Below are 27,976 nucleotides of genomic sequence, written 5' to 3'. Positions count from 1 at the left end.
TCTCCTCTATCTATATTCAGATAAGTGTAATTAAATAAGATATAACTTAATAGACCTATTTGGTATGAAACATGCAAATGGCTAATAGACAGAACGTACGTGACAAGGTTAGTGGGTTAGTTGAGGGCATTATTTAAGTGATATGACATCATACCTTTCCATCGTATCTTTAAAGTTACTTAGATATTTATTAAAATGAGCAAGAGAGGAAATAGCATGGCGGCGACTTAGGGGTAACCATTTTAAGTAGGGTAGGTCTATAAATTTCAAAATGGCATTCTGTTTTCGGAATTCGTACTACAAACAAAATACAGTTTTAAGGTATGTCTCGTGAATCGTAATGTGCTTGATAAGTCTCATCAAAAGGCTGTGCATTGATATGAATAACTTAGAACAAAAGTCATTAGTAGACTTCGTTGAATTGCCACACGCAGTATGCAATCAGGTTGCCGATGTACGGCAGTATAGAGGTGGTGAGCGACCGCCCGGTCTCGTAGTATAAGCAGTTCATGTTAAGAGTTGTGACCGGTCCAAATAGATAGAGCACCTACAGCTAATGTGTACCTAAGTAAGTACTTGTTTTTGCATTACTGTCAAACGATGAAAGATTAATGGAACGGAGAAAAATTCTCTCCGGCGCCGGGATTTGAACCCGGGTTTTCAGCTCTACGTGCTGATGCTTTATCCACTAAGCCACACCGGATACAACCCCGACGCCGGTTAGAATCGTATATATATATATATATATATATATATATATATATATATATATTACTGTCAAAGCTTAACATTTGTTCAGTGCAGACAAGAATTCAATCAAACATACTACAATGAGTGTGTTGCTGTTCCAAATAACTGCCCCTGGAATACTCTTACCCCCGCAGCCAGTCTTGACCCGTCGGGGAACGTGGTTGGATGCTGTTAATTATTATGCAGAACATTATGGCAAAATAATGGAGGTAATTGATGCATCGGGTAGCACAGGCAGTTTCGCTGTTGCAGCTGTAAAATCATTGCCTTCTGAATACCTATTGGAATATATTCTGTTCATTGATTCTAATTTTAAAGTCGTGTCGAAAAGCATCATCCTGTTAGAATCGTCTAAACTACAACTCTCAGAAGCCCTTAATATAGTGGATAAAGTATCACAAACCGTTATACAAAATAACAATCACTAATTTCAGAAAAAATGAAATGTAAATTGAGAAACGTTATTGGTAAAAATTCTGCCTATTCACAACTTCGTACTGTAAATTATGTACCATCAGGTCACGACAAGACGTCTGAAGTTGGTGTACTAAAAAGTAGCGACTTCCCGTTCTTCAAATATGCACCTCCTACATTATGTGATGTTGAACGTACATTTTCCCAAATTAAAAACTGTTTAAGTGACCATCGGACGAGGTTACTTTGCAGTCACTCAAAATGTACGTAACTTTTCACTGCAATGCACACATTCAAGGATGATGTGAGTATCTTATATTAAATTTTGAGTTAATATATCTCACTATAAAATAATTGTGTATTTACATGTTTAGACATTTCCTACTTCAATGATCATTCATTATATTTCTTGAATGCATGGTACAGGTTTTATTGTAACCGCAGTATAGTGCTCAGTGTTTACATCAGAGGCATACTCCATCCTTTGCATACCCGCTCCTCATACAGTCTATACCGCGTGCGCAGTAAACCTTGCGATTCTCGTGGCAATTCCACGAAGTCTAGTCATTACATAATTCACAATAGTCGTTTGTAGACATTTAATTTAAATTAGATCTTTCAGTTTATGGTTACAATAAATGTTAATAATGCTGAGTTTCAATACTGGCAAAAGAATCAGGTGATCAACTGGATAATGGAAAAGAATCTGAACTAGAATAGGTGAAATAACTTGGAGACACTGGCATATCAACATCATGTCTTTTAACGTGTCGTATAAAACCACGTTTATCGATGAACGATTTCTCACATATCTCGCATTTGAAAGGCTTCTCATTCGTGTGAGTGAAAGTGTGTCTCCTTAGACTACCTTTCATATTGAATCTCAACCCACATTTATCACATTCAAATGGTTTTTCACCAGTATGGCCACGACAGTGTCCTTCAAAACTCCACCTCTCGTTAAATCCCTTTCCGCAGACGTCACATTTGAAAATTCTCTCATCCTTGCTTGAACAAGCGTGTTTTTTAAGATAAACTTTATCACTGAACGATTTGCCGCACTGTTCACAAGTGTACGTCATATCACTGTGGAGATTGATATGCCTCGCAAGAGCATTTTGCTGACTGAAACTCTTGTTACAAATACCGCACTTAAAACTGCTATCTGCAGTGTGTTTACGTGCATGTCTTTTAAGAGAACCTTTAGTACTAAAATTCTTTGTACAGACATCACAGCTAAACACCTCACCACCACCGGTGTGGATTCGAGAATGCCCCTTCAGTGCACCTTTCTGATTAAAAGTCTTTCCACATATTTCACACTTGAACGGTTTTTCCCCAGTGTGGATAAGGAAGTGTCTTCTTAACTTATTCGCATATTTGAACACTTTGCCACACACGTCACATCGCGTACTAGCTTCATTACGGTGAATGCGAATATGCAATTTCAAATCAGAATCGTCAAAGAAATCTTCTCCACAAAGTTTACACTGCACTGAATTCTTTGAAAAATTGCCATCTTTAGCAGAATGGGTTGTATCCGTACTCTCTTCACCACTGTCGCTTTCATGCTTGTAGTTTGAATGTTCCTTCCTGTTCCCAGTCTTTGTGTCGTCATAGTCGTAATCGTGTAGATTCTGTGTGTCACTATAAAAAGAAACACCACTAACTATAATGGAAAACTAAGGTAAGAAATGCTTTTGAAATATTTAACAAAGAGAGTCATTCAGTCAATAATAAAGAAAGTTCTTTTCTTGTTTCAGTTGACCAAAGACAGGTTGGAACCACATAAGTGAGACCAAAAAGGCATCGCTCATCAGGCAACTAAAGAAGAAGATAATGATATATATTATTTTAATGTACCGAAGTACATATGATACTTCCATGCAAATATTCTGCGTCATCATATGATGAAAGAGTAATGCAACAGAGAAAAATTCTCTCCGGCACCGGGATTTGAACCCGGGTTTTCAGCTCTACGTGCTGATGCTTTATCCACTAAGCCACACCAGATACCCATCCCGGTGTCGGACAGAATCGTCTCAGTTTAAGTTCCAATTCTTGGGTTTCCTCTAGTGGCTGCCCTCTGCATTATGTCATAGATGTCTATGAACGCAGGACTGAAGCCCACATATGTGCTGAGGTGCACTCATTATGAGTGACTAGTTGGCCGGGATCCGACGGAATAAGTGCCGTCTTAAATCACGAAGTGATTTACGCATATCATATATATTATTTTAATGTACCGAAGTACATATGATATTTCTATGGAGATATTCTGCGTCATCATACGATGAAAGAGTAATGGAACAGAGAAAAATTCTCTCCGGCACCGGGATTTGAACCCATGTTTTCAGCTCTACGTGCTGATGCTTTATCCACTAAGTCACACCGGATACCCATCCCAGTGCCGGACAGAATCGTCTCAGTTTACTCTTTCATCGTAAGAAGATAATGAGGTAGGGTGTCTAGTTCCTTTCCCCCTCCATTGCATACATCACTGACTAATAACACATTTCAATAATCAGACTTAAGATGTATACAAACAATTGTTCTTCCTCTGACATATCATTTGAGAAGTACTGCCTGATAATAGATGTATCAGCCACAGAGGATGTTGTTTGTTGTTTAGTCAACTATCTGGGGACAAGTTTGAACCTCATAAGTGAAACTAATAAGGCATCACTCATGAGGCAACTAAGCCAGGAGATAACGGGTTAGTGGGGGGGGGCAGTTCCTTTTTTCCCTCCATTGCATACATTACTGACTAGTAACATAATCGGAATTCAGATGTATACAAACAATTGTTGTTCCCAGAGGTGAATGCTAGTCACGAAAGTTAGGCTTGCTCTTTTATTCATAAGGGAAGATGGGAGGATATAATAATTGATAATTAGTAAAAATAATCAGATCCACATAAATAATTTATTTTATAATTATGAAATCATTATGAGTCATGGATCATATTCGCTTATCAGATGTAGAAGTTCAATATAATATAACAAACATGGCCAACAAAACAGTTTATTTAGTTTTTTTCGACCCTGCCAACCAATGCATATTGTTGTATTGAGTTGCACTGAACGAGCGCACATATTCTCTAGAATGTCTGTCTTCTCTTGAATAGTCCTTCGGGAAAATGGTTTTAATAATAAGGTTTCAATAACACACAATTCCGAACTCATTGCAATACTTCAAATTAATGTTTAAGAATTAATAATACATGCAGCAGCTAACATATGCATTCCGTTCATACAATTACAATGTGCTCGCAAATCACAGCACATTCCCAGTTTCAATACTGCTCTGTGTAACGTTAAATAGTCGTTGGTGTAGCTCTCGGACCAGAGCTTCAAACAACACATAACAGAAGCATGTGCACCTAGGATGGACCAAGGAGGAAGACACTTGCGCAGTCATCATATTCTCGCTATTTCTACGTCTTTCCTGTAGCTCCGAGAAACGAGCAAGCATTGCGATACTTGAGGTGTGCAACCTGCGGATGATATTACGCTTACACAATGTTCCAAAAATCAAAATAAATTTTAATGTACGTAACGCCATTTTGAGAAATACACATTCTACGAAAATATTGGGCTTGCGCAGCAAGCATAGCATGCCCTGAGAAATTGCCCCTGGTTGTTCCTCCGACATAAATATTGTCAAGTGAGATGTAATGCCTGATAACAGATATACATATCAGCCAGAACCTCGATCAGAGGTACCAGAGAGGATATAATCCTATATTCCTTTATCGTAATACATAGTCTCTGTTACATCGATATAGTGTCGTTAAATAAATGATAAAATAGATAAAGAATATATGAAAACCTAAATTTTCTACAGAAGTATGTATTGTGTATCTCACAGAAATACAGAAAAAATCATTACAATTAATTTCATTCTAAAATCATATATTATTGGTTTATTTTGTACGTCTTTGTATTTAATGTCAACTGCTATTATCATCATTTAAATTCGAACAAGTCCACAGCTGTGGAGTAAAGGTCTGGCATGTTACCTGGTTCAGGTTTTTTCTGGGGTTTGCCCTAAACCCATTAAGAGCAAAATATTGGGTAACTTTCGGTGCTGGATCCTGGATTCATTTCACTGGTATTATTACCTTCATCTCACTCAGACACTAGATAACCATAAAGTTGATAAAGCGACTAGATAACCATAAAGTTTATAAAGCGTCGTAAAATAACCAATTTAAAAAAATTTTCGAACACATCTAAGAATATTTAAATAGGAAAATATTTTTACATACTCTACACTCTGGCTTCAAGAAGGGAAAAGGCACGAGAGATGCAGTTGGTCTGCTATGAATAATAGGCAAAAGATACCTAGAGAAGAATAAAGAAGTGTATGTGGTATTTGTGGATCTAGAAAAGGTGTTTGACAGAGTGGATTCGAATAAACTGATGAGGATCCTGAAGAAAATTGGCGTGGATTGGAAAGAGAGGAGGCTGTTCAGTAATCTTTATATGAAACGAGTCAAACTCAAGATAGGAGAAGAAATGTCAGAGGGAAGTGAAATTGGGAGAGGAGTACGACAAGGATGCCCTTTATCACCTACCCTGTTCAGCATCTACTTGAAGGATTTAGTGAAGAACTGCTTTCAGAACATTGGAGGAGTGATAGTAAGAAGAAGAAGAATAAAGTGTACAAGATTTGCTAATGATATGGCGTTGTTAGCAGAAGAGGAGATGATACTGAGGGATATACTATTGGAGCTAAATGACAGCTGTGAGCAGTATGGAATGAAGATAAATGCCAACAAGACGAAGACCATGGTCATAGGAAGGAAAGTAAAGAAGGTAAACTTGCGAATTCTAAATGAGGCAGTAGAGCAAGTGGACAGCTTCAAATATTTGGGGTGTACTATAAGCAGTAACATGAGCTACTGCCAAGAAGTCAAAAGGAGAAGAGCAATGGCAAAGGAAGCTTTTATAGAAAAAGGAGCATCTTCTCGGGATCTCTGGATAAAGAAGTAAGGAAGAGACTAGTAAAGTGCTTTGTGTGGAGTGTAGCATTGTATGGGACAGAAACATGGACAGTACGACGAAGGGAAGAGAAACGACTAGAAGTATTTGAAATGTGATATGGAGAAGGATGGAACGTGTAAAGTAGACAGTCAGAATAAGAAATGAAGTTGTGTTGGAAAGAGTGGGTGAAGAAAGAATGATGCTGAAACTGATCACAAAGAGGAAAAGGAATTGGTTGGGTTACTGGCTGAGAAAAAACTGGCTACTGAAGGATGTATTGGAAGGAATGGTGAACAGGAGAAGAGTTCGGGGCAGAAGATATCTGATTATAGACGACATTAAGATATTTGGATCATATGCGGAGTCTAAGAGGAAGGCAGAAAATAGGAAAGACTAGAGAATGCTGGGTTTCCAGTGAAAGACCTGACCATGGGCAGAACACATGTATGTATGTATGTATACATACATACATATGGATGCATGTATGTATACATACATACATATGGATGCATGCATGTACTTAAAGTATTGTTACTGATATAAGTACTTACACAGACACCAAAATGTTAGGATCCACTTCAACTACCACTTCTTCCTTCAGCTCCTCCTTTACTGTATCCACATCACATTGCTCCTCCTGTTTGTAATTCAACAATGTCAATTTTAATCCCCTAGAAATACATAGTGTTTACCGTATTTACTCAGATATAGAACCCCACCACTTATAGTGTCCCTCTTACACTTTGAAAGTTTAAATACAAACTTCTGTAATAACTTTGTTTTAAGTACACATACTTATATCACGTGACTCAAAAATAAAATTCCCTCCCAAACCAAGTGATTTTATGAAATTCGCCCTTATAAGATTCTCCTCAAAGTTTAGAAGTAAAAAAGACAGAAACAAGGGAGGGGGGAGTCTTATAGCCGAGTAAATACAGTAATTTATAGCACGAAATAAATAAAGACTAATATCAATCCAACATACACTCATATGTAATAAAAACAATTTTGTATAGTGAATGATACTCCTAAAGACTTCATAATAACATGAATTCTATTTTTAAGTTCATTATTCTTGTTACAAATATATAATACATTAAATGATCCTTTTCCTACCAAAGAAGTCCTCAACAGAAAATGAAAAATGATTGTCTAATGAAGGACAAATTTCAGGATACGAAGTATGTATTTATCAACAGTGGAAGCCCACTTAGGTAACACTTGAACATGATTCAACTCTATGCTAAAGGTGCCAGGCCTTGATGTTAATGATGGAACCGCAATGGTACATTAGGAGCAAAGTGCTCAGGGTTGATATAACCAAACTCTACTAATGTTCTCTTTTAAATTAAACAGTCTCATTTACAATACAAGATACTTCTTCCTGATATCACCCCATACCAGCCACTCAATTTGCATTATTCATGTTGTGTTGATAACGTACGTTTTCAATTTCACTTAAAAATGCTCATAATTTACTGCATTAATTGGATGTTCGAGCCATAAAGAATGAATAAAACATTAATTTAACAAAACAATGTCGCACTCACCTCATCGCTTTTTTTAGCAGATACAAATAGTGCTTCTGTTGTGGCTTCGTCATATTCTGGACTATCTGGCCTCGGTGAAACACTTTTATCTTTCATGTCATTTAGGACATCCTGCACAGATAAATAATATTGTCGATAGTTACACTATCATTGTATTACTGTATGATTTGTGATATCAATTTAGAGATTAATGGAGAATACAATACAACAACATAATAACCAACTGATGACGTTACAAAGATGGCAATGATGACGAAACCACTATAGGACCAGCTGCCTTTTGAGTTGGAAGATTTCAAAGACAAAAATTAAACTTTAGAATTGTGGAAACAATAAGATATAAAAAATATGCTATTGTAAATACAATACAATATTGGAGAATGCGATATGAAGCACACCTAATACAAAGAAAATAAAATTTAAAAAATTTTAACATTTCAAAAATTTAGTTAGTGTAAAATACAGTAAAACCCTGCTTTCATATAAGGAAAAAAAAGAAAAACAATACAAAAAAAAAAATACCCTATAAAGTTAACATTTAAAAAATGTAGTAGTGTAAATTGCAGTTGTCATATTCCTAACTACAAAACATATATATAATGTGTATATATGCTTGTGTGTGTGTGACTATATATATATATATATATATATATATATATATATATAAAGAAAAATAGACTATGAAGACTTGAAAAACATACTATCTCGTCACTGACCTATCTATGATCAAATGTCAATGATATAGTGAGGTTCCAGTCACGGATATTGCAATGTACGCCCCCCCCCCAAAATAAAGATACATACATACATACATACATACATACATACATACATACATACATAAACTCGCACTATGGCATCGTGGTCTAAAGGAATGTGCGCTGGTTCGAGTCCTCATGGGGAAAGGAATTTTCTCACGAAATTTCGGCCATTGTATAGGACTGGTACCCAGCCAGCATCGTGATGCACTGGCACATGGATAACTCACTGTTGCTAGTTTACTTAAATTCCATGCTCACATGTTAAGTTCTACATAATGGTCTTGTAACGTAAATACTTATTAAAGTCGACCTCGTTGGCGAGTTGGTATAACTCTGGCCTTCTATGCCCAAGGTTGCGGGTTCGATCCCGGGCCAGGTCAATGGCATTTAAGTGTACTTAAATGCGACAGGCTCATGTCAGTAGATTTACTGACATGTAAAAGAACTCCTGCGGGACAAAATTCCGGCACATCTGACGATGCTGATGTAACCTCTGCAGTAGCAAGCGTCGTTAAATAAAACATAACATTTACTTATTAAGTAGGTTTTTTTCCTCCCCTGTGTGGTGTGCGATGATATTGAATGTTCGCAGAGTTCCAAATTCAAAACAAGAATCTTGATAAACAGTTACATTTAAGTAAAAAAAAAAAAAAAAAAAAAAAAAAAAAAAAAAAAACTCACCTGAGAGACTGTATTTGTTGTAGAAGAAGTTATCTGGGCATCTTCGTTAGTGCATTCATATTCAACTTTCAGAACGTCCATTTCTTCTTCAATAACATTCTATTTTGCAATATATGTGATCTGTAACAAGCAATTAAGTATATTACTCATTAGGTGTCTATGTTGCTGAACTTCAAATATAATTCTTAACATATTACATAGTACATTAGCAACATTGAGAGAAGGATTGATTAAATTATCAGTCCTCCAGTGAGGGTGACCACAAGGATCCAGAATACAGAACACTTATGTTTTTTAAGTCGGTTAATTAAAGAAATACTACATTTTGGATTTGGGATGAGCTTGATGCCTAAATGTCATATTGATAAAATTACCTTTCTTGAAAATATAGATGATATTGAATGATATGTAAAGAGTCTCTAAGAATTTGTAATAAAATGTTTTGTATCTGAAATACTTGGAATTTTAATTTCATTAATAGTTGGTAGGTAGAGTATGGAAAGGAACCTCTCGCTCCAAATTACATACCTTTGATGACCCACTGATTAATAGGTATGTTATATTTAGAAGAGAGGAAAGGTAGGCATGGTTCATATATTTCTTGTTTTTCCTTGTTGACCTCGTCCGCTTGTGAAAGATTTAGCCTACCATCTACTGGGGTAACATTGGCCCAAATTTGTACCATTCTAAAAGTAAACTTTTGTAATTGATGTGTTTGTTAATTTATTTGAATGAAACATTTTAGGAGTTCTGTATGAAGTAATTACCAGAACAATGGAAGGAGTCCATAATTGTACCTATTTTTAAGAAGGGGGACAAAACCAACTGTGGTAACTTTCGAGGAATATCACTTTTGTTGACGTCGTACAAAATTTTGTCCAATATTCTTTTGAGAAGATTAGCTCAGTATGTAGATGAAATTATAGGGGATCATCAGTGCGGTTTTCGGCGTAATAGATCGACTATTGATCAGATTTTTTGTATTCGACAAATAATGGAGAAAAAATGGGAGTATAAGGGTACAAGTACATCAGTTATTCATAGATTTCAAAATGGCATATGACTCGGTTAAGAGGGGGGTATTATATGATATTCTTATTGACTTTGGTACTCCCAAGAAACTAGTTCGATTAATTAAAATGTGTCTCAGTGAAACATACAGCAGAGTCCGTATAGGTCAGTTTCTATCTGATGCTTTTCAAATTCACTGTGGGCTAAAGCAGGGAGATGCACTATCACCTTTACTTTTTAACTTCGCTTTAGAATATGCCATTAGGAAAGTTCAGGATAACACAGAGGGTTTGGAATTGAATGGGTTACATCAGCTTCTTGTCTATGCAGATGACTTGAATATGTTAGGAGAAAATCCACAAATGATTAGGGAAAACACGGAAATTTTACTTGAAGCAAGTAAAGGGATTGGTTTGGAAGTAAATCCCGAAAAGACAAAGTCTATGATTATGTCTCGTGACCAGAATATTGTACGAAATGGAAATATAAAAATTGGAGATTTATCCTTCGAAGGGATGGAAAAATTAAAATATCTTGGAGCAACAGTAACAAATATAAATGACACTCGGGAGGAAATTAAACACAGAATAAAAATGGGAAATGCGTGTTATTATTCGGCTGAGAAGCTTTTATCATCTAGTCTGCTGTCAAAAAATCTGGACGTTAGAATTTATAAAACAGTTATATTACCGGTTGTTCTTTATGGTTGTGAAACTTGGACTCTCACTCTGAGAGAGGAACACAGGTTAAGGGTGTTTGAGAATAAGGTACTTAGGAAAATATTTGGGGTTAAGCGGGATGTAGTTACAGGAGAATGGAGAAAGTTACACAACGCAGAACTGCACGCATTGTATTCTTCACCTGACATAATTAGGAACATTAAATCCAGACGTTTGAGATGGGCAGGGCATGTAGCACATATGGGCGAATCCAGAAATGCATATAGAGTGTTAGTTGGGAGACCGGAGGGCAAAAGACCTTTGGGAAGGCCGAGACGTAGATGGGAGGATAATATTAAAATGGATTTGAGGGAGGTGGGATATGATGATGGAGAATGGATTAATCTTGCACAGGATAGGGACCAATGGCGGGCTTATGTGAGGGCGGCAATGAACCTTCGGGTTCCTTGAAAGCCATTTGTAAGTAAGTATGTATGAAGTAATAATGGCTCCTAAAGCATTGCAAACATGTTGCTTTATGTTTATCTGAGTTCATAAATTTTTAGTGCTGGACTAATGTTACCTTAACATGGAATAACTTTGCGCCAACTTTCCAACTTGCATAGTACGCTGTATTTAAAATCCTCTTGGGCCACTGTAACCCCAAAATGATTGTTGGTTTACCTAACTGATATGATAAAATGCACTGAAATGATACATAACAATTTAATTAAGAACAGTGCATACTTTATTAGGAAAACACGCAAATTGAAGGTCATGATGGAAATGATCTATTTTAAATTATATTAAATGATAATCTCTTCGTCAATGGTTGCACGATCCTTTTTAATACCGCTGTACAGTCTGACTTTTCCTGGTCTCTGATCAGGTCAAAATCCCTGATATAACTAATATTTAATTCTTGTGGTGGATTTCGGTGAAGTCTGAGGGGCCTAATTAGTCGAATCCACTCTCCTTACCTCCACATTGGGGCCCCCTGGGATTTTTTTAAGATGCGAAAGAGAGAGTGGTGTGCGGAAAGCAACAGGAAGCTTCCCAAGAAAAACTGCAAACATGGCATGATGAGTCTTTCCACGGTAAAAGATTCTGGATGTAAACTATCCCTCCATTCGGATGTCCGGGAGGGGGATGCTGGGGAAGAAGCAACCCAACAGAGAGAAGGAAAGAAGACTGAGGATTGGAACGGGGAATATAAGGACTGTTCTGGAAGCAGGTAAGTTGGAAACTGATCAGGAAGAGGAATATGAATTGGTCGGGTCACCAGCGAATAGGGATTATAAAGAATGGACACTGAGCGAATTTTCCTATGTTTTGTTTCTCTGTGCGCCAGCGGTTAGTTCCACTTTCAAGCGCTAGAGGTAGTGTAATCGAGCATACGCTAAGATAATAATTGAGAATATAGTTGAGGCACAGGATCCAAACATCGCCTACCTTATTGCATAATCCAGTAATGCTTTGCTTCAAATAAATTCAAGTTAACAGCTTTTCCTTATTTCTCAGTGACAAACTAGTTGTAATAATAAAATTTTATATTTCAGATATAATACATTATATTATAAAATAATATAATACATTATAAAATTAAGTATCGAATTCGTTTAATATTTGTATAATAATATAATATAGGTATATGGTTTTACTTCTCGTAAGAGTTTTGTTTTTCCATTTTCAGCGCTATCAAATCATTACATATTTTAATTGTTGTTGGGGTCAACGTCTCAACTCTCATTATAAAGGAACTCTAGAGTCTAGACATTGCAGTTAATGAAGGATTTATTATTTTATGGATCCAATTTATCTTATTTGAGTACATAATGTACCTAGATGTGTTAATTGTATGTGTTATATTTCCGCTGTGTCGACTGCTAGCTGGTGTGATGTCAGCGCCAACTCTAGGGAGAAAGCAGAATCTGACGCTTTAGCTGGCTTGAAGGTCATTGAAATCAGTCCGGCTACATCAAAGGTACCGTCGCGAATTGTCCATTCTTTATAATCCCTATTCGCTGGGGTCACTGGCTGAGAAGAAACTGCCTACTGAAAGATGCAATGGAAGGAATGGTGAAGGGGAAAAAGTTCGGCGTAGAAGAAGATATCAGATGATCGACGACATTAAGATGTATGGATCATATGAGGAAACGAAAAGGCAGAAAATAGGAAAGATTGGAGAAAGCTGGGTTTGCAGTGAAAGACCTGCCCTTGAGCAGAACACTAAATGAAAATGAAAATCTGACTGTCAAGTTAGGATGGCATTTTAGACTTTGCCAAACATATTTACCAATTTTCTTGGTACATACCAAGTTTTCACTACTGGAAAACACCGTTTCACCATATAACAGTTTCAAGAATATTTTTCGCACTACCATATTACTCATATCGATGTACACAAATGTTTTACTGCTTCAGACCAATACACATAAGTACATCACTACTTTGTCTAACCTCCACGAATTGCTATACGTCGTGGCATTGAATCAAAGATGCCTTGGATATTTTCCCGGGGAATGGCCCAGCGTTGCCAACCGTGGCCGAATTCGGCTAAACGTAGCTTAATTTTTAGTAGAGTCGGGCAAACAGCCTCTTACCCTAGATAGTATATATGATCTAGGGTATAAGTTATGTAGGTAAATCCGTCAGTAAAATTGACCTTGCACTCTTTCTTCACGTTACCTGACAGAAAAGATTCTCGCATTTTGGCGATCTGATAGCTGATAGGCTGTGCCTGATCGTAATAAATGTATTGGCCACAAATCACATTACAGATATCCTGCAGCTACCGGACTATACTAGGGAAATTGATAACAGACACGGAAGTATTTCCCGTTGCTTTTCGTAGATGACGATGGTGTCAAAATGAGTCCCAGGGTGAAATGTCGAAAGTTATCCAGCATTTACTCGAAGGTTGAGTAAAAACTTCAACCAGGTTTGGATTCCAAGCCCTTAAGTTTGTCAGTCAGGCATGCTGGGCATTACTTCAAGAGGTGGACTATTGTGAGAAAAACTGAATGTGTGAGGAAGGACTGTTGAGAATGCAGATCTGTCAGGCACCTAATGACACCTCTTATCCAACGTTTCCACCAGTGGCGTATACTGGTTAAAGGGTTTGGGCTACCACTGACCCTATTATTACACAAAATATATCTAACAATTACTTTAATTTTAATTACTATGGTAAAACTAAGAATACAAAATTATTACATTATGTTATATTATAAACTTTTTCTTTTGTAATTTCCTTGGGCTACCGCTGGTAGCCCGCAAAATACGCCCCTGGTTTCCGCTAAAAAAAAAACTGCATTGTATAGGCCTATACCCACATGAATAAACACGCCATCCATTTTCGGGAATGAAACTACAGTTGTGTTGGTTTTAATGCTTTATTTTTGTTTGGGTTCACATATGCAGAGTTTGGGTCTATGATAAAATAAGTAATTAATCATTCATTATATTTCCTCTTCAGATGAAGTGACATCCTCAACTCACAATTTTTTTTACACAATCCTGTTTTTTGCTGTAACTTATTTACAGCTATTGCTGTTAAGCCTTAAAAGTTAGAATTCCCACACAGAAACTTGTTGCTACGGAAACCATTCTTCATAACATAAAACTATACTGAAATAGACCCATTACAGTGCACTTGTTATTTAGTTACCATTACAGTGCAGTTTTGAGAAGGCTTTGGAATAATATTGCTTTAAATTTTCAATGCAAAATATATTGTATTTGCAATTTTAAAAATATGATCGTGCAAAAAATGTTGTACAATTTAATATTGCAGAATTCGCGATTATAAATCAAACTAGCACATAGAATCACAAATAAAATCAAACATAATGTTATTCTAAGATACATGTTGAGAGATCCGTAACCTGAAAAGATATTTATTAAATTACACTATTGAATCATAATTAAATGAGATCATATTCGAATATTTCATTTAGCCTCAATGGAATTTTACATAATATGCATTTCAAATATAAATGCTGTTAGTTCGCTTAATTTAATGTACCTGGAGATTCGAAATATCTTCGAAACCACTGCACTATATACAAAGCTAGGTATTCATCTCCATTAATTTCAATACTACAATCACTTTAACTCTTGATACTTAAGTCCTAGCCAATAGACAAGAAACAAACACTACGTGTACCATTAATAATGGAAATGAAATAAATACCAGTACGATACTTAATAGTAAGGAAATATTGTGAACATCTTAGAAATAATACCCACAGGTACTAAAAGGGATGGACTTCGCAGGATAATCGGCCTCATGTTCACTTACGCTGTTTTGTTCTCATAATTCCAATTTATTATATGTTTCATTATTATACTTAGTTCTCTGTGTTACTTTCACTATAATTAGTTCTCTCTGTGTTTATACATCAGTTGCATTATAAGGCTATCCTTTTTGTCCCTGCAGTGGATGGGTTGTCAGACATCCGGTCTGTCACGCAGGCAGCCCGAGTTTGAGTCTTGGTCAAGTCTGGGATTTTTCATAGCAGTGGTACTGTAAATTAGTGAATAAGAGACTTTATTTTCGTAAAAAGAGTTATTTTACCTGGACCAAAAATACAATACAGAGTAACTAAACGGATGAGACTGTACTTTTAAATATTATTATAAGTATTGAATTGCAATGACTATCACACAGTCGCAAACGAACAGTAATTCACTAACTGGATACTTACTTACTTACAAATGGCTTTTAAGGAACCCGCAGGTTCATTGCTGCTCTCACATAAGCCTGCCATCGATCCCTACCCTGTGCAAGATTAATCCAGTCTTTATCATCATATCCTACCTCTCTCAAATTCATTTTAATATTATCCTCCCATCTACGCCTCGGCCTCCCCAAAGGTCTTTTTCCGTCTGGTGTCTCAACTAGCAATCTATATACATTTCGAGATTCGTCCATACGTGCTACATGCCCAGCACATCTCAAACGTCTGGATTTAATGTTCCTAATTGCCAGGTGAAGAATTCAAGATGTGCAGTTTTGCGTTGTGTAACTTTCTCCATTCTCCTGTAATTTCATCCCTCTTAGCCCCAAATATTTTCCCAAGAACCTTATTCTCAAACACCCTTAATTCACCCATCACCATAAAAAAAACAGCTTGTTACGAAACCATACAATAAGTCTCGGAATGGGACTGATTCTCACTAACTGGATATGGAAAATAATTACAATTACAGTTAATTGGAGGCACTTTCAGGATTATTACTTTCAAAATGTATCTCAGTAGCAGGAGTATTACTTTCAAAAGGTATCTCAATGCCATGGCCTCGGGCATGCCGAATAAGACCTCGTTTGTCAATGTACGAATTTCCACAAACTTCGCATATGTACGGCTTAACGTTTCTGTGAGTAAAAGTATGCCTCCTAAGGACGTTTTTCAAACTGAAAGTCAACCCGCACGTGTCACACCGAAAAGGTCTCTCACCTGTGTGGCTACGATAATGTCCTTCGAAAGTCCCCCTCTCATTAAATCCCTTCCCGCAAACATCACATTTGAACAGCCTATCCCGATTGCGCGAACAAGCGTGCCTTTCAAGATAAACTTTTTCACTGAACGACTTTCGACACAAATCACAACTGTAAGTCGAGTTACGAGTGTGAAGGCGAGCATGTCTCGTCAGAGCATTTTTCTGAGAGAAAGTTTTGCTACAAATATCACATTTGAAACGACTCCCTTCGTTGTGCTTATGTGAATGTCTTCTGAGAGAACCTTTAGTGCGAAATTGCTTAGTACAAATATCACATTTGAACAACATACCGCCGGAGTGGATACGACGATGCACGGAAAGTGTACTTCGGCGATTAAAACTTTTACTGCATATATCACATTTAAAAGGTTTTTCTCCAGTATGAATAATAATATGCGTTTTCAAAATACTTTTATCGGTGAAAGGTTTGTTGCAGATATCACACCTGAAAGGAAAATCTGCAGTGTGCACATATGAGTGTCTTCTAAGAGAATCTTTGGCAGTGAACTCTTTGCTGCAAACATCACATTTGTACAACACACCGCCAGTGTGTTTGAGGCGATGTTTCGTAAGAGTAGTTTGACGATTAAAAGCTTTCCCGCATGTAGTACACTTGAAAGGTTTTTCTCCAGTGTGGACAGGCACATGTCGTACTAGTTCATATACGTAATTGAACACTTTCCCACAAACATGACACTGTCTATCTGGTCGCCTCAAACTTTTCTTCTTACGGAAAACTTTCCCGTCTGTCACATCACTACTGTGAACACGAGTATGTAACTCCAGTTTCGACTGATCACAGAAACCTTTTCCACAAAATCCACATTGCAGCAACATGGGTGCAGATTTATCATTGTCGATATGGACTATACCTCTGCTCTCTTCACAACTGACTTCTTCACATAATGAACTTGAGCAATCCTTATTGTCCACTATCTTCGTTTTTCCATTATTGTAACCATATTGATTTTGCGCGTCACTAAAAAAAATACAGCACTGATTAGAATAAGCCATTAACTGTAACTATGAAAAATTTGGGCTATTCCATCTCAAATCGACCGAAATATAGAGAAAATTGACCTTACAATTTTTAAATACAATGAAACTTTTTCTGTCCGTTGACAACTGTGATACAATGCTTTGTGCAAAGTTTGAGGCATCAGAACTTCATAGTGTTTAAATTAAAAATATTTAAATTTATCGTATTTTCATAAAATTCGCAACTTTAAACTGTTGTGGCTCCGAAACCCTTTCACCCAATGATCAAAATCATGGTTTATTTTGATGCTGAGAAATTAAAGTTTATATTGACATGTAAATAGTTTTTCTTACTTTTTATGGAAATGGAGAAATTTAGATTTTTCTTCATTAAGATGCCATTGATCACGAAAAAATATTTTTAAAATGTATGGTTAGATTCCGAATTGAAAGTACAAATAAACACATATTTTTTTACTGGTGCACCGTTGATAAGGAAGTATTGAAAATATCAAATAGAGAAAATAAATAATACGTGCGTAAGCAACCAGCTGACTGTGAGGCGGGAGCTAGCCGAAACAAGCAAGGCCAGGAGACAAACACGTGTTGTTTCGTCTATTAGCGCATAGCTGGGCTAGCTTTATCACAAGTTTTCATAAACACAGGAGTAAAATGACGCCCAACGCTCGCTTATCTTCAGCTCTCGGCCAGTGTGTGCGGTACTGCGCCGTTCAAGTCTAGGTGTGTGAAAATAATTTATTTAATACCCTCGAAACTTATTGCCGAGCCACTAAGGAAACAATACCGAATCCCTTTTAATAATGCAAGGTTTTTTCTCAATATTTTTTACATTTTTACAAATTGGCAAAAAGCCTAAAAGTAAGTATAATCAGATTATCTGTCTCTCTGTATACAATAAAAATAAGGATTACTTCTTAACTTAACCTACCAAATGTCAGCTTCAAAATGAGCTCCTGTTAAATGGTTCCAGAGTTCTGAGCGCTGAAAGAGGCTTGTTTTTATAAAATACACTTAATTTGTTGTTCAATAGTACGAAACCGTTTGACTTTCGATAGTACATTTTTGAAAATGCACTGTCCTCAGCACCTTGTATAAATAGGGAAAAAATTAGAGTATTAAAAAAATGCGAAGTTTTATACTGATCGATTTCATATGGAATAGCCCATTTACTAGTGTACTCTGTTTGAAACCAGTAATGGAGGTGAGAATGATAACAAAGCAAATGCAATGAAACTTGTTTTATACATTTCCCACATACGTTTTTCACACTTATTCGCATTTTTTTCTAAAGTCCTAGCAAAACTCATAATTTCCGTGTTAATTTATTCCAGTTACACACTTTTGTTTATGCGTTTTTACACTTACATTTTAAACCCCAGGAGATACGAATCGTCATTTATATGCCCTAAATTAGTTTAGCTCGAAATTAGGTTAGCTGTGAAAGTGTAAGAACGCAAAAATACAGCACGTGTTAATTATTAAGATGTGACTCACTTAGAATTCGTGGAAATTCCAATCTCTCAATGCTTGTACTTTAATGACACTGTTACTGCTTTAGAAGCAGTGAAACATTTTGTAATGTACCATAATGCAACTGAACAAATTATGGAACAGTTATCACAATTTGAGAGCAGGATTTATTCCTTAGAAGCAAGCAGTTCAAAATAACTGACTTATGTGAAATAATCATACTTATTAAATGAAGATCACAGACGAAGAATCAGAATGTCGTAAAATTTTCTGAATTGGAGTTTCAAATGTAATATACCAACCAGTTTTGTCTCTAAGCAGCTAAGATTTCCTACAAATAAGCTTACATTCTTCAAGAATATGTTTTAAAACTGAAGGCTCAAAGATGACTTAACTGTGAAGTTACACATTTCTCTTGAGAAAATTTTACTAAAGTGACTTAACTCATTCTCCCCATATGGTTTTCAAATGCTATTTCAGATGTTATTAAACATAATTTTAGTTATAACTTTTTCTCACTTATTCGTTTTTTCGTTCAGACCATAAAAGCGTATAAATTAAGTTTCACTGCAATATATTTCATTACTATATTACATAACCTGTTACAGCTAAAAATGAGCTTATCAGGAAAGATATTCTTGAATAAGGAATTAACGTTTCCAAGACTGGTTCTATTTTTGTCTTCAGATGAGAAAAAAAGTGAATATGAAGGGTACACTACTTGCTGCGGTCGATAAAAAAGCAAAATCAGCTTGAGTGATTCAATTGAGATTAATTCGCTATTGTATTTTTATTTTAAATAAACAACAATATTACTTTATGAGCAACAATTACATTGCATGTACTATATTCTTCCTGAATGACGTGACTTGTAGGTATTAAATCTGAACAAATTTCGTTCACTTATTAGGAAGAAATCGCTATCTACAGAGTTAAACAGAACGTATTCCTGAAACTATTGTGACGTAGATACATCTTTGTCCAATCCTCAATATAGAGTGACATGTCAGGAAGTCTGGTGCGACGAAAATCATGCAAATTTAAAAACAATGCGACAGATCATGAAATCCAGTGTGACGAAAATCATACAAATGCAAAATCACTAATACACAATAAATACATACTGTACAGCAATGAAATGAATGTCTATCAACAGAGCTGGATGAAAGTTTAGTGCATTGTGGGAACAATCAGTCGAAAGATCTTCATTGCTAGGTGGGGATCATGTGCAAATAGGTTAAAAATAGTGCACTTCCACATGACTCAGGTGTTCATAACTTGGCAACGGAGAGTTCTAAATCAATCAGACATGCACTAAACTATTTGTTTTGTAGAGTTCTATAAGATTAGCAAGCAAAAACTTTTGAACGTTACTTAAAAATTAGTGTAAAAACTGTCGAACGTCACAATGAAGACTCACAATATCTCGTCACATGCGTCCAAAATATGAGAATCAGAGGGGAAAATGTATACAGCGTCAAAAAGCGTTAGAAAAGAAAGAAAAAAAAAAAACAGTCACTTTCGATGTCCAAGCAAACCAGGCTGTTGAGGCAATGTTGCAAAGAGTATAAACATGAATGCTATTTACAGGATAGTTTTGTCTTTCTACTATCGATATATTCGTGGCCAAAGGTATTGCTAGAAAGCTTTGGTTTTGCATGAGTGAAGCACTGAGAAAACAACTTCATATTACATCTGGAATTGATCTACTGAATGATGGTGTAGTGGAGAACTTATTCATAACATATGTACCGACCTACCAGGTGGACAAGACGAAATGCCAACAAAGCTGAGGAAAACTAGTCACTGGAGTGCCACTACCTTGCTCCCGGGTTTATGGCGCTGTTATTCTTGGACCAGATCCCACGCAAAGTACATACGAATTAGTTTGCAAGGTCTAATTGAATGATTAACAGAAATCTAGCAATAATTAATAATTTTTTTAACCATTCTTGTGCGCAGTAATACTGAGTCCGCCAATTTATTCAGACGTGTGCAATAATCGAGAGAATATTCTCGGACTACCAGATCCTGCGCAACAAAATATTGCAGAAAGCAGTTTTCAGTTTTGTGCTGAGTGCTGAGTGTATAAGTTGTGTCATGAGGTACATTACAGAACAACGCACTTTTATTTGTAATACTTTTGCAAAAAAAGTCTTCATGGATAAGGTGTCGCCATAAGTTTCGTCGTCAATTTCCGGATTCCCCTGTGCCAGATAAAACAATAATATACCTAATAGTAAAGAAATTCAAAGAGACAGAATCTGTACAAAATAAGAAGCCTCGTGTGAATAAACAAAGGAGAAATTGTACGAAATAGGTTTTAGGTTAGAGCAAAGCCCTCATAAATCTTTGCGCCGTTTAGCACAAGTAGGCGTGTCTAAAACATCTGTTCAACTCGCCACTAAACTATTAAGTTAAAACCATACAAAACCCATGTAGTGCACCAGCTTTTGGCTCCTGACGATGCAGCTAGCATGAATGCAGAAGGCCACCATTTCCAGCATTACAAGAATGAGGTAGGCTTTTATGTTTTTTATTGTACCACATATTAATATCGCTTTGGCGGTAAGCTTTTTATGTTTTCATCGTGCCGCATATTACTATCGTGCTTTGACGGTAGGAAGACCACTCCTATAGCAAGTGGGGGCCGCTAGACTTTCCATTAAGTGGTGGCGTTTCGTCTCGTCCACCTGGTAGAAATAAAATTTGGGCTGACTCTTAAATATCCTTACAGAGCACGATTCACAATGTTCCCTGTCAGTATAACATTGGAACAGGACTGTCGATCGAGAGGAGATCGACATGCCGTGTGGAGGAGAGGATTTCCGTCTCATCGTAATAGCTGAGACTGTTACACTGTCTGATTGTAGTGCAGAAGAATGTGGGTTTGGGTCACATGGTGGCAAATTTTTTTTACATGAATTTACGACGAGACAGAAACCCTGTCCTCTGCGTGGCATGTTGATCTCCTCGCCCAGCTATTCTCTATTATGTAAGTTACATTTCGTTTACCATCGTTATATTTTACTGCAAGATTTACAAATATTCACCTACTATTAGGAACAGACTACTTTTCTTCACATCTTTAAAATGCCTTACTGCTTTGAAGCACCGAGTATGTGCAGCTATGTTGTAACTGGAACTTGGAAAATTCAGGTAGCCCAAATTTTATTTCTGATTCTGTACTGTGAATGCAAAACAATTCTTCACCAATACCCAAGAAGACATATTCTGCATACCAGATATGTCTTCGACATTGTCCTATCACTTTTTTCTGTATGTAAGATGCTGGACATTGGTAAGATTTAAGCCTACTTACTCAGCCAGTGGATCCTTTTCAACTGCCACTTCTTCTTTCACTTCCAACTTCAGCAAATCCACAATGCATTCCTCCTCCTGTTCGTGATTTCTCAATGTCAATTTTAAACCAGTAGTCATACATATTCTCAGTGCCAGAAATAAAGGACACTCGTTTACAATAATAATCTATAGCTTCCAATAACAAGAGCTCCTCTTAAGATAAAGATATCTTTGCTTCCACTTTCATAGCAAGACAAGCATATCCTAGTCTTTTGAAAATACATATTGCCACTTCTATTATTGCTATATAAACAAAGTGTTATTTCTTCTATAATTCTTTCTTCCTTTAACTCTAATTTTGCCATATAGGAAATAGTGACATTGCTGTATATTTGAACTCTACCCACAATTCTCTCATACTCTTTTTCGACTGTGAACAGGGGTTCTATATTCCTGGCATAGAAAATATATTTACTTTACAACATGCAAGAAATAAATATTAACATTAATCTCACTCACATTTGTTGTTAATGAATAAAATAATCAATTTTATTCAGTCACTGAAACTCTACAAGCTATAGAGTAATAACAATACTATTTTATATCATTTCTTATCAAATCATTCAACTTTATGTTATAATTTTTGTTCCTTTCAAGATATAATATAGAGGTGACTCATAGAAGCCTTTTTCCATTTTCAATCCAATATATAACATCAGGAGTTACAATATGATGGGATGTGTTCGAGAATTTACCACGGGATGACCTGATATTCGCCCTTACAATTGGAGAAAACACTGGAAAAAGCCCAAGTGGAATTTGAATCCACATATAAGCACATCACATCTGTGGAGCTTGTTTTCAAAAGGTACCAAATCCAACAGACCTAATTTTACAGGAAATGAAAAAAAGTGCTTATAGCTGTAAAAAATATGATACATTGTTATGGCTTCATATAATTTTTCTTTATGTGTTATCAATCATATTTAGACATATATTAAAGATATTTCACACATTTACAAGAATTTATTAATGATTTTAGTTTGGATTTGGTACATTTTGGCATGAAATACTTTAGTATTATGAATGGGGATGTACAGGAATTACGAGTATTTACTGTCACTGTAAACGTTAATACATTATCAATATTTTTTTTTTTCATTTCACAAATTTAAGCTATGTTTGTTGTTCTAATCATCATAATTAATACCAATGTCATCCTCATCCTCTGTTCTAACAACAGACTCAAAATTTATAATATTACTGTAAAATGGGAGTTTGTTAATGTCACAATAGCCCGTAGATGCTAACAAAGCCTTCAAATCTTTTTTCTTAGCCTCCTGAACTTTGATATTAACATGGAATAATTCAGTGTTATGAATGGGGATGTACAGAAATTATTTACCAGCTCTATAAAATTTTATACATAATATTAAACATTCTTAATTAAATTACACAAAATGGACGCTATATTTGTTCTAATCATCATAATTAACATCAATGTTATCCTCATCCTCTGCTCTAACAACAGACTGAAAATTTATAATATTACTGTAAAATGGGAGTTTATGTCACAATAGCCCAAACAACTAACACGTCACCACAATACCCAATGAAATTGCCGCACAACGCGTGACGTATCAGTGACGCAAAGTCGAGAACCAATAGGAAGACGCTTGAGATTTGGTATGTTTTAGCATCAAACTCAGCATGGTTGTGGTATTTTCTGCTGTAAAACACTGTTTTCAGTGACTTCTGGAGATAAGATTTGGTGCTTTTTCGAGAAATATGGTTATTGTTTCCGTTCTAGAGATCGCTAAGAATGTGGTGCCATCTGTAACTCATTTTTCGAAAATTGTGGATTTGGTACCTTTTGGAAAAAAGCTCCACATCTATGTTTCCAATGCAGCACATTGGTCTTCCATCCAGGCGGCCTAAATTCGATCCTCGGTTTGATCGTGAAGGAATTTCTGGTGGAAAAGCAGTTGTTGCAAAGGGTTTTTGGAGGGGTACTCCCATTATCCTCTATCATTCCAACATTCTCCTTCTCTCCCTCATTTCATCTATCATCTGCAATAGTTAAAACTAGGCTGGGGTGAAGTTTTGGGGTAGTACAGGTTTCCTATGTTGATGTAGGAAGGGCTTGGGGATCCAGGCCATTCCTCTACCAGGGATGAGGCAGGAAGCCCACATGAGATCCACAAATGCAAGCTGTCAGACTTTGAATATCATCACATACTGTATACAGGACGAAAGATAGGCCAAAGCAAGCCTAAATGTAAGAATCCATTTCGAGTCGAGTCCCCAAATAGCCAAGCCAAACACATCCAACATAACCCTTAAATCATTCTTAAGATCTTTACAAGAAAACGTTAATTAGATCTCTATCCTAAAATCACTAACTAAAGAATTAATAAGATACTAACAGTTCATTCTGCACTTACACAGTACCTGTGTAGTATGAAACTTTATGATGGAAACTCCATGCCTACATGTAAAAGTTGATTGATCATTGGTCTATTAAGAATGCATTAAATAGTTTTAATCTGATCTCGAACAAAGAAGTAACTCGTATTATTCGTATGCTGTTTCACTAATCTTTAAATTTTACTTGGCAGCGATTATAATTTACTGCATTAATGTCGATCCTCACACCTTCCAGAAACAATATAGGTCTACATTAATTTAACTAAGTAATGACTTCACTCACCTCATCACTTTTATTCACAGGCAGAAATAATGCTTCTGTTGTGTTCCCATCGCATCCTGGACTACTATACCAAGATGAAACACCTAGAGCTTCCTTTTCATCTAGGACATCCTGCATAAACATATAAAGCTAATATTTACTAATATTTATTAACATATTTTGTTTTTTATATTTATTTGTAACCACATACTTAGGTTATTTGATCAAGATTACAATCACTGCATGACAAATATAAATGCATTAGTTATCACGTCCATCTTTATCTGTTTATGGAACAACTGGATAATACGCACGGCAGACCAATATCGATAATTGACTCTACTCGCTGGCCACTAGTCACCGGGCCGTACCGAGCCGTATCAAACAAAATATAATCGAAATGGTGGTAGTCAAATTCGCGACTATATTCTTAAATAATTCACTCCATTAGTCTAGTTCAAGGTTTTATGTAGTACAACGGCGGTTTTTTGAATGCATTAAAAGAAAATGAAGATGTAATAAGATAATAAACTAGGTTATCACAAGGAAATTAACAGGAAAAAAGGTGTGTTTCACGGAATACAATTAAAATGACGGAAAGTAAATTTCCGGTTAATGTTCGCCAAAGCGTAAAGTGCGTAATTATGACGGCGTTGCTGTTTTATGTCTGGCCTATCGAAAAATACCTAGCCTTTTACGAAAAAAAATTTAAGGACCATGAAATTATTCACCGCTTTCATTATAGGCCTATTATTTTTTAACAATATTACGAATCAAAAACTGTCATATTATATAATTTTAACTACTACATGGACGAATCAAATCAAGCTAACCTAACCAAAGCTAACCTAACCTAACCAAAGCTAACCTAACCAAAGCTAACCTAACCTAACCAAAGCTAACCTAACCTAACCAAAGCTAAGCTAACCTAACCAAAACTAATCTAACCTAACCAAAGCTAATCTAACCTAGCCAAAGCTAATCTAATCTAACCTAACCTAAGCTAACCTAACCTAATCTAAGCTAACATAACATAACCTTCGTAAATGCAAGGCCTGTAACCGGAGCAAGAAGGGATCTCAATCATTTAATCTGCAAGTACACGCAAAAATAAATTCAAGTAAGGATCACGCTCCCACTGCATGAGAGGTCCGCGCATGCGCTACAGCAAAACTGTTTCTGTCCTGAGCCTCTCATCTAAGGCACTCGTCATAATTTACTCGCAATATTTACGCAAATACACATTGTCGCTAACAGTGGTGCTATCTCTCAATAATGTTCAGAACGAAGGAGGTAGACAGAGAGAGAAAAAATTTCTCCCGCCAACTACGCCACACACCAACGTCATGTTCTTATGTTGGTGGCATTGTGTATTTACTTAAATTTGGTGGTAAACGTAACGGCACGGTTCAAAGTGGCCGTGCTAATTCTCCAGTATAGCGCTGTTTATTAACTGCACTAGTATACTGCAACTAACGTAAAAACAAAATGCTTCATATATAGCTAACAAGCAATTTCTGTCAGATATTTCATATTAATGCAACGCATGTCTGCCACATACTTTAAGAAGCATGAAACATATTGAACATTTGTCTAGTTATGAAAAACAACTAAATCCCTCACCTGCGGTTCGGTCTTTATTGCAGGTGAAGTTGTACGGTTATCTTCGACTGTAAATTGAGATTCAACTTTCACAAAATCCATGTCAACTTAAAAAATATTCAGCCTTCCAAGGCAGGTAATCTGAAACAACAGAATCGTACTTTATCACAACTTGATAATAAAATAATTTATGGAACACAACCACCAGATTCTTACAATGTAATATATTCCTCAGATTACTACGCAAGTCGTAATTTTTTTTACATAACCTACTATATAATGTGTAATGTTATTTTGGTAATTCGGTAGAAAACGTTGATTAGTATGTTAGACATCATCCAGGATCAGTGACAGGTTAGATTTGTTCAAGCTTTTGGTAGGCCTTGCCTACCAAAAAAAAAAAAAAAAGTATAATATGCAAAGCATACCAAAACCTAAACACACTAAACCTAAACAAGTCACAGATCCTTAACGATGTCATTGATATAAATCATACTGACCAGCGTTTTCTACCGAATTATTGTCATTTTGTATTACAATTTGCACTAAACTGTATAGTACAAATTACGCTACCGGTACTTTAGAAACTATAGGCTAACGGTAAATTGTCGATTACAAAAGTCTTAGTCTGAATCCTTTCAGGCAATATTACAGCAAAGATGAGTGGTCTTACATATTGCAATGAGTATTTTTTTGCAACTCGAGAACATTTTTGCAATTACTTTGGGTTAAGCTAGCTTAGAACCTATGTCCTTGTTCTAAATCACTCAATTTATTAAAGATTCCTTCCGGACAATTTTTCAATTTTCTTCTCACCTCTGAAAATATCACAAAATGACAGGGCAACTTACGAAGAGTTTCATTATAAGGTAAATTCCAAATATTGACCTAGCAGTATTCACACCAGTATAATAGCCTCTTACTTACCTACAAAGTGAAACGTCGCAACAAAAGTAAATGGTAAAAAAAAGACGCCGCATACTGCAAGAATTATAGTAAAGATTAAAGGTAATGCTTTTGATAAAAAGTTACGACTAAAAGGAAAAATGAAATCCAGAAACAACACATTAATATTAAATTTAAACTTCAAATGTGGAATAGGCCTATACGCGCATAAAACGCCACAATTGCAACTCAAGACGCATTTTAGCATAAAAGGATACGACAAATCCCCAAAATTTCACAGCAAGAATTTAAATCTTAAGGAACATCTGTATTTGCTCGCTGAAACGCCTTTTGGCACTTTGCCTTCCTACTTGTACCTTCTTGTGATTTACTATTTTTCTTCTGCTTGATCGGTTATGGCTGACATGTTGTTTTTCGACAGTGATTGCAGATATCTTCCGAAGTCGAATTTAATTTGAGCCCACAGACACTATGAACAGAAGTAGAATCACTGTGGTAGAAAACTAAAATATAATCTGTGAATTCGTTACTACTAATGCTCTGTCACAAGAAAGCGCTAGTGACCGTATAGACTCGGAGACTCGACTGAAATGTCATTGAAAATTATGTTAAATAAAAGTACGGTATTATAAGTTGTTCAGGAATTTTAATCAATCCTGTGGACACTGGGTTCGATCCCCGCTATGTC

At 36.1% G+C, this 27,976-nt stretch overlaps 1 protein-coding gene across 5 annotated transcripts; it reads right to left on the bottom strand.

Moving 5' to 3' along the window:
* Nucleotides 1-1,194: 1,194 nt before the first annotated feature.
* LOC138704592 (gastrula zinc finger protein XlCGF57.1-like) lies at nt 1,195-27,760 on the bottom strand. Of its 5 annotated transcripts, XM_069832657.1 has the most exons (8): nt 27,645-27,760; nt 26,404-26,523; nt 24,802-24,912; nt 22,111-22,187; nt 9,145-9,264; nt 7,703-7,813; nt 6,704-6,789; nt 1,195-2,811 (listed from the first exon to the last, which is right to left on the bottom strand). In XM_069832657.1, exons 5-8 carry the CDS (start codon nt 9,223-9,225, stop codon nt 1,848-1,850), a joined length of 1,242 nt encoding a protein of 413 aa, XP_069688758.1. In that variant the 5' UTR covers nt 9,226-9,264; nt 22,111-22,187; nt 24,802-24,912; nt 26,404-26,523; nt 27,645-27,760; the 3' UTR covers nt 1,195-1,847. The 5 variants fall into 5 exon arrangements, with proteins under 5 accessions (XP_069688758.1, XP_069688759.1, XP_069688760.1 ...); XM_069832658.1 differs by lacking the exons at nt 22,111-22,187; nt 24,802-24,912; nt 26,404-26,523; nt 27,645-27,760 and adding an exon at nt 13,130-13,270; XM_069832659.1 differs by lacking the exons at nt 1,195-2,811; nt 6,704-6,789; nt 7,703-7,813; nt 9,145-9,264 and adding an exon at nt 14,194-15,342.
* Between the last annotated feature and the right edge of the window lie 216 nt (nt 27,761-27,976).

Source organism: Periplaneta americana, chromosome 8, assembly GCF_040183065.1.
Source record: "Periplaneta americana isolate PAMFEO1 chromosome 8, P.americana_PAMFEO1_priV1, whole genome shotgun sequence".
Lineage (NCBI taxonomy): Eukaryota > Metazoa > Arthropoda > Insecta > Blattodea > Blattidae > Periplaneta > Periplaneta americana.
This window is presented reverse-complemented; position numbering and strand designations above follow the sequence as displayed.

Bases quoted from the DNA above. Each gene is read 5' to 3' on its own strand.
- LOC138704592 (XM_069832654.1), bottom strand. From the start codon at position 26,484: ATGGATTTTGTGAAAGTTGAATCTCAATTTACAGTCGAAGATAACCGT. The intron at 24,913-26,403 runs GTGAGGGATTTA...ATGTTTATGCAG, and splicing joins CAATAAAGACCGAACCGCAG to GATGTCCTAGATGAAAAGGA. The intron at 22,188-24,801 runs GTGAGTGAAGTC...AATCACGAACAG, and splicing joins CTGTGAATAAAAGTGATGAG to GAGGAGGAATGCATTGTGGA.